General features: G+C 41.1%; 1 protein-coding gene across 1 annotated transcript in view; it reads right to left on the reverse strand.

Moving 5' to 3' along the window:
- ESR2 (estrogen receptor 2) overlaps positions 1-10,899 on the reverse strand; it is a 46,650-nt gene extending 35,751 nt beyond the window's left edge. Inside the window, exons 1-2 of the mRNA XM_081146237.1 lie at positions 10,773-10,899; positions 1,276-1,729 (exon numbers count right to left, since the gene is read on the reverse strand). Coding sequence (XP_081002363.1) covers positions 1,276-1,655 — 380 coding nt within the window. The 5' untranslated portion in view covers positions 1,656-1,729; positions 10,773-10,899. The remainder of the gene's footprint in view (positions 1-1,275; positions 1,730-10,772) is intronic.
- Between the last annotated feature and the right edge of the window lie 2,744 nt (positions 10,900-13,643).

Consider the following 13,643-nt stretch of genomic DNA (forward strand, 5'->3'; position numbering starts at 1 on the left):
GGGAGGGGAGGGGAGGGGAGGGGAGGGGGGAGGGGAAGGGAGGGGGAGGGGAAGGGAGGGAAGGGGAGAGGAAGGGAAGGGGAGAGGAAAAGGGGAGAGAGAAAAGGAAAGAGAAAAGCAGGGGAGAGCGTGAACACACGTCTATCCTTAGAGAAGGCTCTGAAGGAAGCAGGCACTCATTGCTGGGTGGCGGGGCAAGGACTTTCGTGAAGGAAGGGAAAGTCCTCGACAGGAGCGCTGGCAGGCACCAAAAACACACCTAGCTAGTTCCTAATTTTGCTAGAGTATGTTTCTTTTGGAAGGGAAATAGAGGTATGATTGATTTTTAAATTAAGGTAATTATGCTATGGTTTAAATTACTCAAATATTAGCAGATCTCTGATTAGAACTCATGCTCAGAAACAAAACATTTCTTCCATTAAAGAATGAATGAAAGTGTTACTTTTAAACAGCTATCAACAATTTTTAAATTCTTTTACTTTGCCAACAAGCGAAATGTTTTTTAAAAAGAAAAATTAAAACACTGTGTGATATGACTTTCTCAAAGTTTTATAACAGAATTTGAAGGGAATGCATTTCAAGTTTCAATATTGCTATAACTTAGACTTTGATTGTTTTAGAAGTGTCTCTCTCCCTCATGCTTCTCCCTATACCGCCCGATTCCCTCCACAGCCATAGTTATCATTAGAAATATTACAAATTAAATGGAAATAACTACCATTACCTTTCATTTAAAGAGTACATTCTTTTTAACTTCTAGAATTTTCAACTAAAGTCTACCTTTAAATAGTTTCCCATCAATCTTTGTAAAATATTATTTTAGTTCATTGTTAAAAAAAATTGTACCAATTTTTGTCTGTCTTTTCAAGCTTCACATGTCTAATATTTCATTTAAGTTGTAATTCTACCAACAGTTACTTTTATCCTGGACACAATTTGTCATAAACGCTAAATTGTGATTTCACTTATAAGAAGGATCCAAATAAAAAGTAAAAATTTCTTTTTCAAACCCAAATCACTTCATCTAAAGAAAAGTGATTTCCATTCAATCTTATCATCTAAAGACAATAGTCATGATAGTTTTCCCCACAACGCAAATCTACAAGCTCACCTTTTAATAACTCGAATATCAGAATAGATATTCTAAAATATCATGTTTTAGGTGCTCTAAGTAATCAATGTAATAAAAACCTTGTATAATGCTTATCTTTCTTCTCACTAAATCATAGACTGATCTGAATAATGCCCATGAACTACAATAAAGACTAGATTTACCTGTTTACAGGTAAGGTGTGTTCTAGTGATCTTGCTTCACACCAAGGACTCTTTTGAGGTTCTGCATATAGAACTGAAGACTGGCAATGGATGGCTAAAGGAGAGAGGTGTCCAGGAGTTGGCCATAACACGTTTGGGCTTGTGGTCTGTCGACCAGGTCCACCTTCCGAGTTATTGACACTGCTAGGAATACTGTAATTCATCACAGCAGGGCTATAGAATGTCATGGCTGAGTATTCATGGCGGTTCTCCACATAGGAGGAAGGTATATATATGGTGCCGTGCTCCAGCGGAAGGATGGACTGACTGCAGTTGTAGGAGGCAGGAGAGTTAAGGCTAGATGGTGAGTTTTTGATATCCATATCTTGAATAGGTAACATCTGAGAAAACTCCTTTTGAGAAGAGCCACAAAGGGAAATTATAATGGTCTCAGTCTCATGGGCAAGTAGAATGGCTGTAAAAAGTAACAAAAGGCATTTCTAAGTTAGTTAGAGATACAGGCATAACTATTAAAAATGTTTAAGCATTTTTATTAAACACACATCCATTGGTATGAGCTTAGAAATATACATGAAAATATTAACCTCAGAGGGATGGGAATGTGAGGCATGAAACTCTTATTTTCTACTTCACTCACTTCTTTATTGCCTTTGTCGTTGTTGTTAACCACGAGAGTATTTTTACCATGAGATTTGTTATAAAATGCTTTTTAAAATTAAAATATATAAGCTTATATTAAAAATGACTGTTTTCTTTTTAACCTGAAACTAGAGAAAGTTGTTATGGAAAAATAATTGAGAGTAACCAGGAAAACCCTGAAAGAGCAGATCAATGAGCAGGGCCAGCGTTAACAGATATTCAAATACATTGTGAGTAGCCAATATTAAAGAACAAGGAATCTACAGATCAATGTAACTGTGTCAGTTATTAATTTACTGAGCCTCTAAGGCACCCTTCAATGTATGCTCTATAATAAACAATCAGGTTCCCGTAGTATTTAAAATGACCTGATGCTAAACTTTCTCAGTGGGGCGCGCCACAGGGACGCTGCAGGGGGAAGGGGATGCTGTGATTTCTGGCCCACTCCTTATTTCTTATTTGTGTTAATGACAAAGCCCATTACAATTACTTTTAACCACCAAGGCACACTGGTATTTTTCCCCACAGTGCCTCTTCCCATGCTGCCCTTTGCCACCAACTGAGCAAGCTCCCATTTCTTATCCCTGCATCTGCAATAGGCTCCTTACTACTTGTCCTCAGCTAGCTCCTTCTCCAGTTCCACAGAGAAACCAGATTAACATTCTCCAAATCCAGCTCTGATCAGCCCCCTGCTTCCCACCAGCCTCTGCAGTAAATCACGACCTTCTAACATTCAAAGCCTTCCCCTGTGTTGTCTCATCCCATCTTTCCACCCTAATCTGCTGCTTTCCTACAGGAAAACTGCTATGTCTATAAGGAACATGCGAGTCCCTCGTGAAGTGGCGAGCACTGCATATGCCTTAGCAGCTTTTTCACCCTTAACACCTCTGTAGTTACTAACATACAAATTTAACCCTTTTATCAGATTACAACTCTGTCCAATCCTTCTTGGAAACTGGCAGAGGTGGGGTGGGGTTACAATTAGATTTTAAACTCCTTGAAGGCATCCACTGTATTTTATTCACCTTCCACCACAACTCAATAATTATTTGTTATAAGGGAAAAATGAAGAAGTGTTTAAAATATAAGATTTCACCAAGTCAAGGGTATTAATCAAAGATAGGAGCATTTTTCAGCAGACTTGGTACTGTGCTGACACAGGGGATTTAAAGGAGTCCCAAGACATGCACCCTGCCTTCAGGGAGCCACTCTGCCAGGTATAGGAGGCAGGATGGGCCAGGTAAAATGACAATGAACTAATACAAAAGGCACTGCCACTTCTAATCAACATTAATTGACTACAAGGGACAGGAAAGAGAATGGTAGCTGGAGAATATAGTATGGAGGATGTTTTGTTTTGTTTTAAATCTAGGTGCACTGTTAATTATGAGTACATAATTTCATGTTTCAATTACTTAGATTCCCAATCCCTGATTCCTAATAGAAAATATGCAGAATAAATCTAACTACTGTCAAAACTAGCCATTTCCATTTTTTTTTTTAAATTGTGGTAAAAAAAACAACAACACATAACATAAAATTTACCATCTTAACCATTTCTAAATGTACAATTCAGTAGCGTTAAGTACATTCATACTGTTATGAAACCAATCTCTAGAACTCTTTTCATCTTGTAAAATTAAAATTCTACACCTTTTAAACAACAGCTCCCCTGTTCCTCCCTCCCCCGGCCCCTGGCAACCACCATTTTACTTTCTGTCTCTCTGGATTTGACTACTTGGTTCCTTATATAAACAGAATAATACAGTATTTGTCTTTTTGTGACTGGCTTATTTCATTTAACATAATGTCCTCAAAGTTCATCCATGTTGTTGCATGTGTCAGAGTTTCCTTCCTTTTTAAGGCCGAATTCCACTGTATTTATGCACTACATTTTGTTTATCAATGAAGGGTTTTAAACTGAGATGCTTGAAATCATTTACAGATCCATGGAAATGACCTAGGTTAGAGTAAATGGTTGACATAGGAGAGACCACAGGAGTTGGTAATTAGGCCAGTGGTAACCTTTTAGATGGCAGATCCAGGACTGACAGTTCTGTTAGGAGGCATTTATCCCTCAATCTGTCCTGCAAAAACTTCTCATTTCAATCCTCCTACACATACACCTGCTCACTGTACTTACATTTTCAGTATTGTGCCTTGGAAACTTCATTTCAGTGCATTGTTTTTGCTATGTGATCTGAGTATATCTTATGCAGCCAAATATTAATCAAAAGACATTTAAAGTACATTAACACAACTTAAACCATATATATTATCAATTGAAAATAAAATACTTAAGGTAACATATGTAACAAATTGTATCTCTGCATAATAAAATGTAACCTGGAGGTAATACTTAAATTTTTAATTAAGCTTTTCAAAAAGTGTAAGAAAATAGTCTGGTATATCCAATTAAATAAATAAAAAGTATATCCAAAAGTTAGTGTGGTCACCGTGTTGTGTATACTAACTTCCTTATACAGAGTACTACTCAAGGTAAACTTATATAAGGATAAATTCAATACTGTCAAACATCAGATGAAAACTAAATTATATTCAGGAAGTTATGAAGCAGTGAATTTTAGAATAACAATTTCAACAAGAGACTTCAAATTAATTCTCCATTAACTATGGCCAGTGGCTCAGGTGATTGGAGCATCGTCCTGTACACCAAAAGGTTGCTGGTCCGATCCCTAATTGGGATGTGTATAGGAAGGAGGCAACTGATCGAGTTTTCTCTCTCACATCAATGTTTCTCTCTCTGTGTGTCTCTCTCTGTCTCTCTCTCTCTGTCTCTCTCTCTGTTTTCTCTCTCTGTCTCTCTCTCTGTCTCTCTCTCTCTGTCTAAAATCAAAAACATATCCTTGGGTGAGGATTAAAAAGAATTAATACTCAATTAATGAAAAAAATCAATTAAACAGATTAAACAAAACATTCTCTGAACATTTTGGTCAATGAAGGTATTACTGAATTTCATGTTGTCTCAACTTTACATTGCCCAAAAGAAATGTAATTAGCATCTTAGCATAAGTATTTCAGCAAAACCAACACACTAAACTGTCAGAAAACAACTTCTGTCTTTTCATTAGACCTCTTAAAAACATAACGCTTCTACCGACACAAAGTGGTAAATAGTAGCATGGAAATTCACAAACTTGAAATAACACTTCCAATTTTCTAATTGGAAAGTGATCATACAATTTAAAATGAATATGACATTTCTCTCAGAAGCAGACAATCAATCTCATCACTCATTTTCACCTATAAGTGAAATGTTCCTTCTCAGCCCAGAAGTGCTGAAACGACCTGTCAGACACACACCACCAAATGGCAAATGGTTAGATTCATCCAAGCAATCAGGTGCCACGGTGACATTGCTTAGAAAAGTTGGATTTCACATATATACTCCAATCAACCTCTCTAGAATTTCTACACATCCCTGTACCATTGTAATTAATGTGAGAGAACTGGTTGCTGGACAGTGATTAAAAGACAATATGTTGTTTTTTGGCTGGATATCTTTTAGATGTATCCATATTCATGTGACAACTAATTAGTGGAATCTTAGATAATTAGGAACTTGGTAGCCAATGAAAAAGGCTTTTCTTCTTAAGCAAAGACTCAACAAAGGGTGTTGCACTTAAATCACTGTAGTAGACCTGGGAGACAGGAGAACAGGTAGAAAAGGGGAAGTCTTCTCCACTGAAGGTCTATAAAAGTGAAAGTGAATTTTTTAAAAGCCTGCCTGGTCATTTGAGTACTCCTACTCTAAAACGGATATAAACTGAAGAAAAGAATTTCCAAAAAATTAAATTTCTTCAACATTATAGGACAGGATTTTCCCCACTCACTTGTTCGAACACCCAAGCACTGCCTCAGTGACTACAATATCCGGTGCAACAGGGAAAAATAGTCTCTAAACAGTTTCATTGTTGGGCCGGGCGGGCATGGAATTTCACCTGAGCAACAAAGGAACATGTACCCGAACATCCTGATTCTAAGAATTAATCATTTCTTTGCATGTCAATTTTCTTAAATTAGTCATCACAGCCAAAAATAGTTGGCCCATATCCTTTGTGACGAACAGCCCTGTCTTCTGTCCAGACTTCTCTCTCCCACTGCCTCTACACACACACCCCTGTGTTGAGCCCTCTCAGGTCATATCTGTTTTTGTACACATGGGATTATACATAGTGTTCTATCATACTGGCTGGGAAATACATTATAGCTTTTAAAGTGAATTTTTAAAAAAATTCCGAATACTGACAGTGATTCCTTGGAGAAGAAAAAGGCAGAACTTAGAAATGGCAGAAAGACACTTCAGAAAGACTAGACTGATTTCATCAAAGTACCTATCAAATCTAGTTAAAGAATAAAGAAGCAGTCACCACCACGCCTGTTTTTACATGTAGTCTGGCTCAGTGGACAGAGCAATACATGGAGTCCCAGTCCCAGCTCTGCCTGAAAGCCAGGTGATCTTAGACAAATCATTTAAACTCCCTGAGCTTCCATTTCCATGTCTTCTTTAGCAGAAATGGGGACCTAATAGGGGCTGTACCTTTTCACAGTGCTTGGAAATGAAATGATGTGTGATTGCATTCTGTAAGGTATTATTACCTATCCAAGAGGATGAAGTCAGTCTATTGGCATGCCACTGAATAGGCCTGAGTGTTGGGCAGAATTTCTAGACAATTTAAATTTACATTCCTGTATGGCCACCCTGAAGATTTTTGCCTCCTGCCCAGCTAGGTGTGGCTCAGCGGCTGAGCATCGACCTAGCATCCAGGCGATTGGGGTTCGATTCCTGGTCAGGGCACATGCCCAAGTTGTGGGCTCAATCAAGGACTCTCTCATCATTGATGTTTCTATCTCTCTCCCTCTTCTTTCCTCTCTCTGAAATCAATAAAGATATATTTTTTTAAAAAAAGATTTTTGCCTCCTAGTTTTCTTTCTTAACTTCTACTTTACAATCCATCATCACCGGTCCAAAAAACTAGGCTGCTGGTAGCTTGTCAGTGCTGTGTGGAACACAAAATGCCACGATCTCCTTATGCTGTATTCTCAAGCCTCTCCATCGAAGCAGCCCAAACATTCAGTTCAAACACCCCATGTCTGTGTGCCTCACAGAAGTCATAAATTCACACTCACAAAGCAGATACTAGAAGGAGTTTTATGAAAAAGATACGAAATATTTCCTAGGTGTCAAGCATCCTTGATATGTGTCAACCTTGATGTGTGTGTTTGCAAATCATTGGCCTTAAATGTATCTTTTCCAAAGCAAAATATTAATGCTCTCAATCAATTTAATATTAATTAGTAAAAAAGAAAGAACAGCCCTAGCCAGTTTTGCTCAGTGGTTAGAGCATCGGCCCTCGGACTGAAGGGTCCCGGTTCGATTCTGGCCAAGGGCACATACCTCGGTTGCAGGCTCAGGTGGGGGGCATGCAAGAGGCAACCAATAGATGTGTTTCTCTCACATCCACGTGTGTGTGTCTGTCTCTCCCTCCCTCCCTCCTTTTCACTCTCTCTGAAAAGCAATGGAAAAAATATCCTCAGGTGAGGATTAAAAAAAGAAAGAAAAACACTCCAAAATCACCATAGAACTGATTGTTAATAACTGATTTGCATGCAATTCTTAAGAACATGTATCTTCCAAAATGAGAAAAACCTAATTCCCCTAGTAGCCCACTGGAGCTGAGTGAGCCCATGGGAAATGGAATTTGAGGGCTGGAATAGAGGAAGAGGGCAGATCCTCAGGCTCAGGGTTATCACACACTCAGGCAGTAGAAAGAGCCCATCAGTCTTCTGGCATCAGCAAGTCTTCCTGATGCCCAGAGTCAGAGACAATGCGCCACTCTTAGAAAACTAAACCATACTGAAATATTCATTCGAAGCAGGATGGGAAAGAGCTGTGGATGAAGAGATTCAGGAGGACATAACCAACGCAGAAGTTAAACTAAATACACTCAACTCCCCTCCCAGTCCTGAGTTTGATAGAACACAAAACATTTACCAAAAAAGATTGCAGTCCTGCTTTCAGAAAACACAGACAAGTCCAGCAATCTGTCTTTCCAGGTGACCCTCACTCTCCTGTCCATTCTCAAGTATGCACACACACAGATTCCCTATTAAAGGCTCTTAATCATCAAGAGCTGTAACAGTTCCAATTAGGAATGCCAACTATCCAGTCTGCGCGTGCCTCATACACTTGCCTCCCTGCATATCCTCGTTACTGCCACTGTAGTCCTCTCAGAGGTAAGTCGCATGTTTAAAACACAGGCTCTTGTTTTTCATAGCATGAAGGAAAAACGAAAAAGACATCATCTGACAAATCTTTACTGGGAGTGACTAGCAATAACAGGCTCCTGTTTACTGAACTGAATAACGTATTAAACAGTAAAAAATATTAGTCTGCAAAAGATTTTGCGTCTATATCCTGCAGGAAAATCTAGATTTCAAAGCATGAACACAAATTAAAGAAACCCTGACATATACAAATAAATTGGGCACAGATCTTAGCTCCTATTAAGGAGAGTACTTTAACTTAAGCAGTCACAATCACTCTATTTTTTTTTTAAATGTCTACAAATTGTAATTTTCAATCACTCTTTTGCTCCTCACTATTCGATAATATGTAATTTCAGGTAACTTTCTTAATCTCAAATATAATAAAAGTATTTCTTAGATGCCAAGATTATAAAGGAACAAACAATACATTCTATTAATATTATATAAATAACAAATAAATGTTAAATGGCCTTGCATTTTAGTTTGGGATAACTAATGATACACACCATAACCAAAGACTTTAACCAAAATGGAATCCAAACTTGCTAAGAATTCAGCCTATTAGCCTAATATGAAGTTAATGCTTAGTCCAAGTCTCTAGTTTCCCCTTTACAAAATAGGTTTGTCTTTGCCTCAACTTACACAGGATGAAAACAAAATACCACAAACTGACTCACCCCCACCCCCAAAAAAATGGGGGAACTGAGATTTTCTTATGAGAATAGGGAAGACAGTTACTTCTAAGAGAAAACATATTGAAGAGCAAAACTATAAAAGCAGCAAACAGATCAGTGAGTTCCAGGGGTTGGGGGCCCGTGGAGAGGGTTGGTTACAAAGGCTCAAAGGTGACTTTTGGGGGGTGGGGTGATGGAACTGTTCTATGTGTTGATGATGTATGTGATTATATGACTGCATGCAACTGTCGGAATTCATAGAATGGGATAGCTAAAGAGACCAGATTTTACTGTATGTAAATTACATTGCAATAAGCCTGCCTTTTAAAAAATGCTATTATGCTTAAAACAATGTGCTAGGCACTGAATTACGAAGCCTAACATTCAAGTACATACAGGTTCCTCAAGGCTTCTAGATGTAATTATCAAAAAGTTACCAGTAAATAATTCAGATTCAGCCTTCAGTATTTTATATAATTATTTCAGTACATATTTATAGACATATAAAATGACTTAGAACATGAACTAAAATTATCACAATATGTATTCTGAATCATCACCCGTTGGATACACATTTATAGAAAATTGCAGTCTTATTAAAAATGGACACATATCAGTATCTACTAAATGCTAATTATATTTTACAGGTTAAATTTACTACTAAATTTTAGCTTTTCCATATTGTAAATAAATTTTGAGAAATGTAAAAGGTAATTAGATTCACTGATGTTCCTCAAAACCACTATGAAATGTGTCCTGAATGTTTTTAATTGGTTGCAGAGACTTATATGTATCTTAAGTGTTACAGGAAAACTGGCTGCTTTTAAATTAAGACTTTTCAGTAATTCAACTGAAAAAATGCTTTAACATAAAATGGAATCGTAAGGTCTATGCTTTCACACCTATTGATGAACAGATCCTTACATTTTCCCTCTTCTAGAATGTATGCAGAAACATTCTGATTTTCTGCAGGGGGAGGAAAAAAAAACAACCAGGAGTCAAAGAATGTGTGTAATGTTCTTTTCATAGTCACAGTACACTTACTTTCTATACAATGCTCTCAGCACAAACCTTTCTTTTCACATGTTCACTTTTTAAACAACAACCATCCTTCCCCACACACAAAGGAAAATAGCCAGTGAGTTCAGAAACTTGTAACAAAAGTGAAAATTCCTAATGGAATGCCCATGTAAATACCAGAAATCTAACAAAATAAGACAAAATCCTTGTTCCAAAGGTTGGTAAAATTGAGTCAAACTTATTTTCCTAAGTAGAAACCCACTCAAATCCAAAGTTCTGTTTTCCACAAGTTAATATTCCCTTGACTTAATTTTATAATTCCAGTGTGAATTAGGCACGCATAGTAACGCACAGGATTAAGAAACAACAGTTGGTATCCCCCTCAGCAAATAAAACAGCCCAGAACTTAATCTCAGTCAGCCAGCCCAGAAGGCAACCTGTCCCATAAGACAAAAGGAGTGCCAGCTAATACATTGTAAAACCCTGGTCGCCTGCCTGACACAGGCACAGCTTCCCAGGCCCACGGAACTCCAGCTTGAAGAGCCTTGCTCAACTTTCCCACCGTCAGTATTTCACCACTGTCGGGAATCCATGCAGAAAATCTAAATGAGTGTTTTCTTTTAAAAAAAAGACGTATTTATTAGCACAGTCAACCCGGAGCTTACAGGCACAAGCTAATCAATTAAGTTAACTTGCCGGTGTCTGGGGTGAAAATATTTAGTCAGAGCATGAAATTTCTGTTTCCAGTTTTCAAGACATTTGGATTGGGGGAGGGGGCTTTTATTCTCAGTATCACTGGTTGCCCACTGCAGGATTTCAAACAGAAAATCAGACAATTAAATCACATCTTCAGCGAAGGGGCACTTACCTTACCTGCCCAGCAGTTTCTGAAACGCGGAAAAGTGCTCCTCCGGGCCGCAGCTCTATTCCCCGCACCTGGCCTGGCCACCGGCTGCGGAGAGGGCGCGCACCCCGCGCAGCAGGACCCGAGCGCCCGCCCTTACCCGCAACTCGGGATGCCAGTCACAGCCCGGGGGCCGCTCTCCCGCCGCCTCCTCTCTGCCCAGCAAGTTTCCATGGGCGGTCCTCGCAGCAGGAGCCCTGGGGGAGGGGGGGGTCAAAAGGTCCAGGAGCTGGAGACACTGCTGCAAAGATCACAAATGACTTAACGAAGAGCCTCTTTCTCCTTTTAAAGACCCGGGAGAGCTGGGGGGGCGGGGGGGAGGGAGGGGAGACTCCAAGAGCCCACGTGACCGCCGAGCGGGCGGCCCACAGGTCTCGGGGGACCCGGACTGCGTACCTCGCGATGCACTCACCTGGGCGAAGCGGGAAGCCCCAGGGAAGAGGCTGTCCGAGCGCCTCAGAGCCCCCGCGGGGCAGCGACGCCCCGGGAGCGCCCCTCGCCCCGGCTCGCATTCAGGTCTGAGGCGGGGCCCGGGAGCGCGCATTTCTAACCGGTCCAGCGACGCCGAAACTGAGGCTACTGGCCTGGGGACCACACCTTGAGGATCTAGACCCAGACCCCCGTGGCCTGAGAGGGGCTGGGTGCGGAAGTCTGACTCCAAGAACCGAGTGGTTAGACCTGGGGGGGGGGGTGCCCAGGCCCAGCGGCAGGAGCAGCCGCGCCCCTGGACAGGCAGAGCCGCACGGCGACGGTCGGCGGGCGGGTTCTCAGCTCTCAGGGTCTGACGGGGAAGCCTTTCACCTCTGAGAGAAGTCCAGGAACCCCCTCGCCCCCCTACTGTAAGGAAGCACCCGGGGAAGATCTGTGCCTGCTCCGTGGCGGCGCCTCTCTGCTCCCGGCGCCTTCAAGTTCACTTCGCAGGCCAGCGTCCTCTGGTGGCGGCCCCAGTTCCCCCCACTCCGCGGGGTTCCCAGACTCGCCTACCTACTAGGCAGTAGCCCTCACCGAGTAGACTGGGACTATTCTATAGTTGTTAAGAAGCAGCTGGCTTCAGGGCAGCCGTTGACGGCCTGTAGACATCCGCTGCTTCCGATTGTCGCCGTCTCTAGTGTGCTCTCGGTTTCTCCGAGTGAGGTCCGCAGGTGGTGGGGACAGGCCCCAAACATGGGGAGCCACCTACTTTATAAACAAGGCTGTCAAAAATCTCTACTCCACCCCACTGCGATTTTCATTAGAGCCAGGCCTCCTGGGCTCCAGCGCTCTCAAGTTGTCGGGCAGTTTCCTGACCCTTGAGGCAGAGAAGTTAGTTTGGACGGGAAGGAGTGTAAGCTGACCAGAGCCACCTGTGAAGAATGCAGAGGACAAGACACTTACCCTCACAGTCTCAGCTTCCCGTTCCCGCTCCTGGGGGCGTCTCCAGGCACCCAGTACCCATATGCTCCTTCCTTCTTTCCACATTAAGGAGAAAAATCTTAATTGTGTAAAAGATTAGTTCCATTTGGTAGTACTTATCTGTTAGTAAGATACACCTGGAATGGAAATTAGTGTGAATGAATTTCAGTCATGAGCCAACAAGCAAAGATGACATGAGGGTGAAGGAAACTGACATCTATCAAGTATATCATGCCAAAGAGTGTGCTAAGTGCTTACATATCTTCTCATTTAATCCTCATACCAGCTCTGTGAACTAGGTAATAGTGACCCCACTTTTCAGATCAGGAAACTGAGGCTCACAGAGCTTATATCAGCCACACATAGTAAGAAAGGAACCCAGCAGCAACAATGCTTTGGTAGACAACTACCCCTCATTGGTAGTTAGCCATGCTCCACCTTCTACATATCTCACTTTATACACAAGCCTATTGTGTATAAATATATTGTGTAATTAATATATTATTAACTATTCCCGTTTTACAGCTGAGAAAATGGCCAGTCAGTGGCCAAGAAGGATTTGAAACCAAGCCAGAGCCCAAGACTCTGTTTTCTTCCATACCATGACTTCAATCAATTAGAAATGTTGATTTGAATGTCAGGACACTATACTTCCTGCAGACAAACCCTGCCTCAAAGCCTCCTGCTACCTGTGAGAAAAGCTTCTGCTCAAGCTCCATGTTTGCTGTGATGTTTACTGCAGAAGGTGTTCCACTCATGGCTACAGCATATTCTCTTTTAAAGACCCTTAAACATCCACAGAAGTTGTTTGTTATACAAGGAAACCTCATTGTAGGAAACATTAAGCAAAAAGAATGAATGGGAGTGAGCACATTTCCTTCTGACTCACCCTTCGGATCGAGAAAAATAAGGGTACCTTAGGGATAGAATAATTGACTGAATGTGCCACGACCAAAACTAAGAAGGAATTCTTGAGACAATTAATACCAATGGCTAGACCAAAAAGTACCCTGAAATCTAGTGTCGAGAATGTGTCTCTGCTCAGCAAGGTCCTCATCTCACTTCCACCTCACCCATGACCTGCCTGAGGAAGTACCCACACGGTATGACATCAAAAGGCCTGCCTCTCTCCAAAGTACCCTACGACAAGGACTGAAGTCCTCACCATTCAGTCATCCTTTGGGGTTAAATCATTGGATTGTTAAATTCAATCATGTTATATATGATGGATATTAATTTATAGCATTTATGATTACACTAATGAGAGTCTGCAGGATGAGCTAAATGTCACCTGGGAAAGCAAAGGACGTCGGTGTGAGACAGGTATGTTTTGCTGTAGGAGGAAGGAAAGCCTCTCTCCATCAGGATGTAGTTTCCTCATCATCTCATCTCACCCTTCTGTCTCTAGTGAAGTCTTACCCATCCCGAAGCTGAGAGCCTGAGTAAAG

Source organism: Miniopterus schreibersii (genome assembly GCF_964146895.1).
Source record: "Miniopterus schreibersii genome assembly, chromosome: 1".
Classification (NCBI taxonomy): domain Eukaryota; kingdom Metazoa; phylum Chordata; class Mammalia; order Chiroptera; family Miniopteridae; genus Miniopterus; species Miniopterus schreibersii.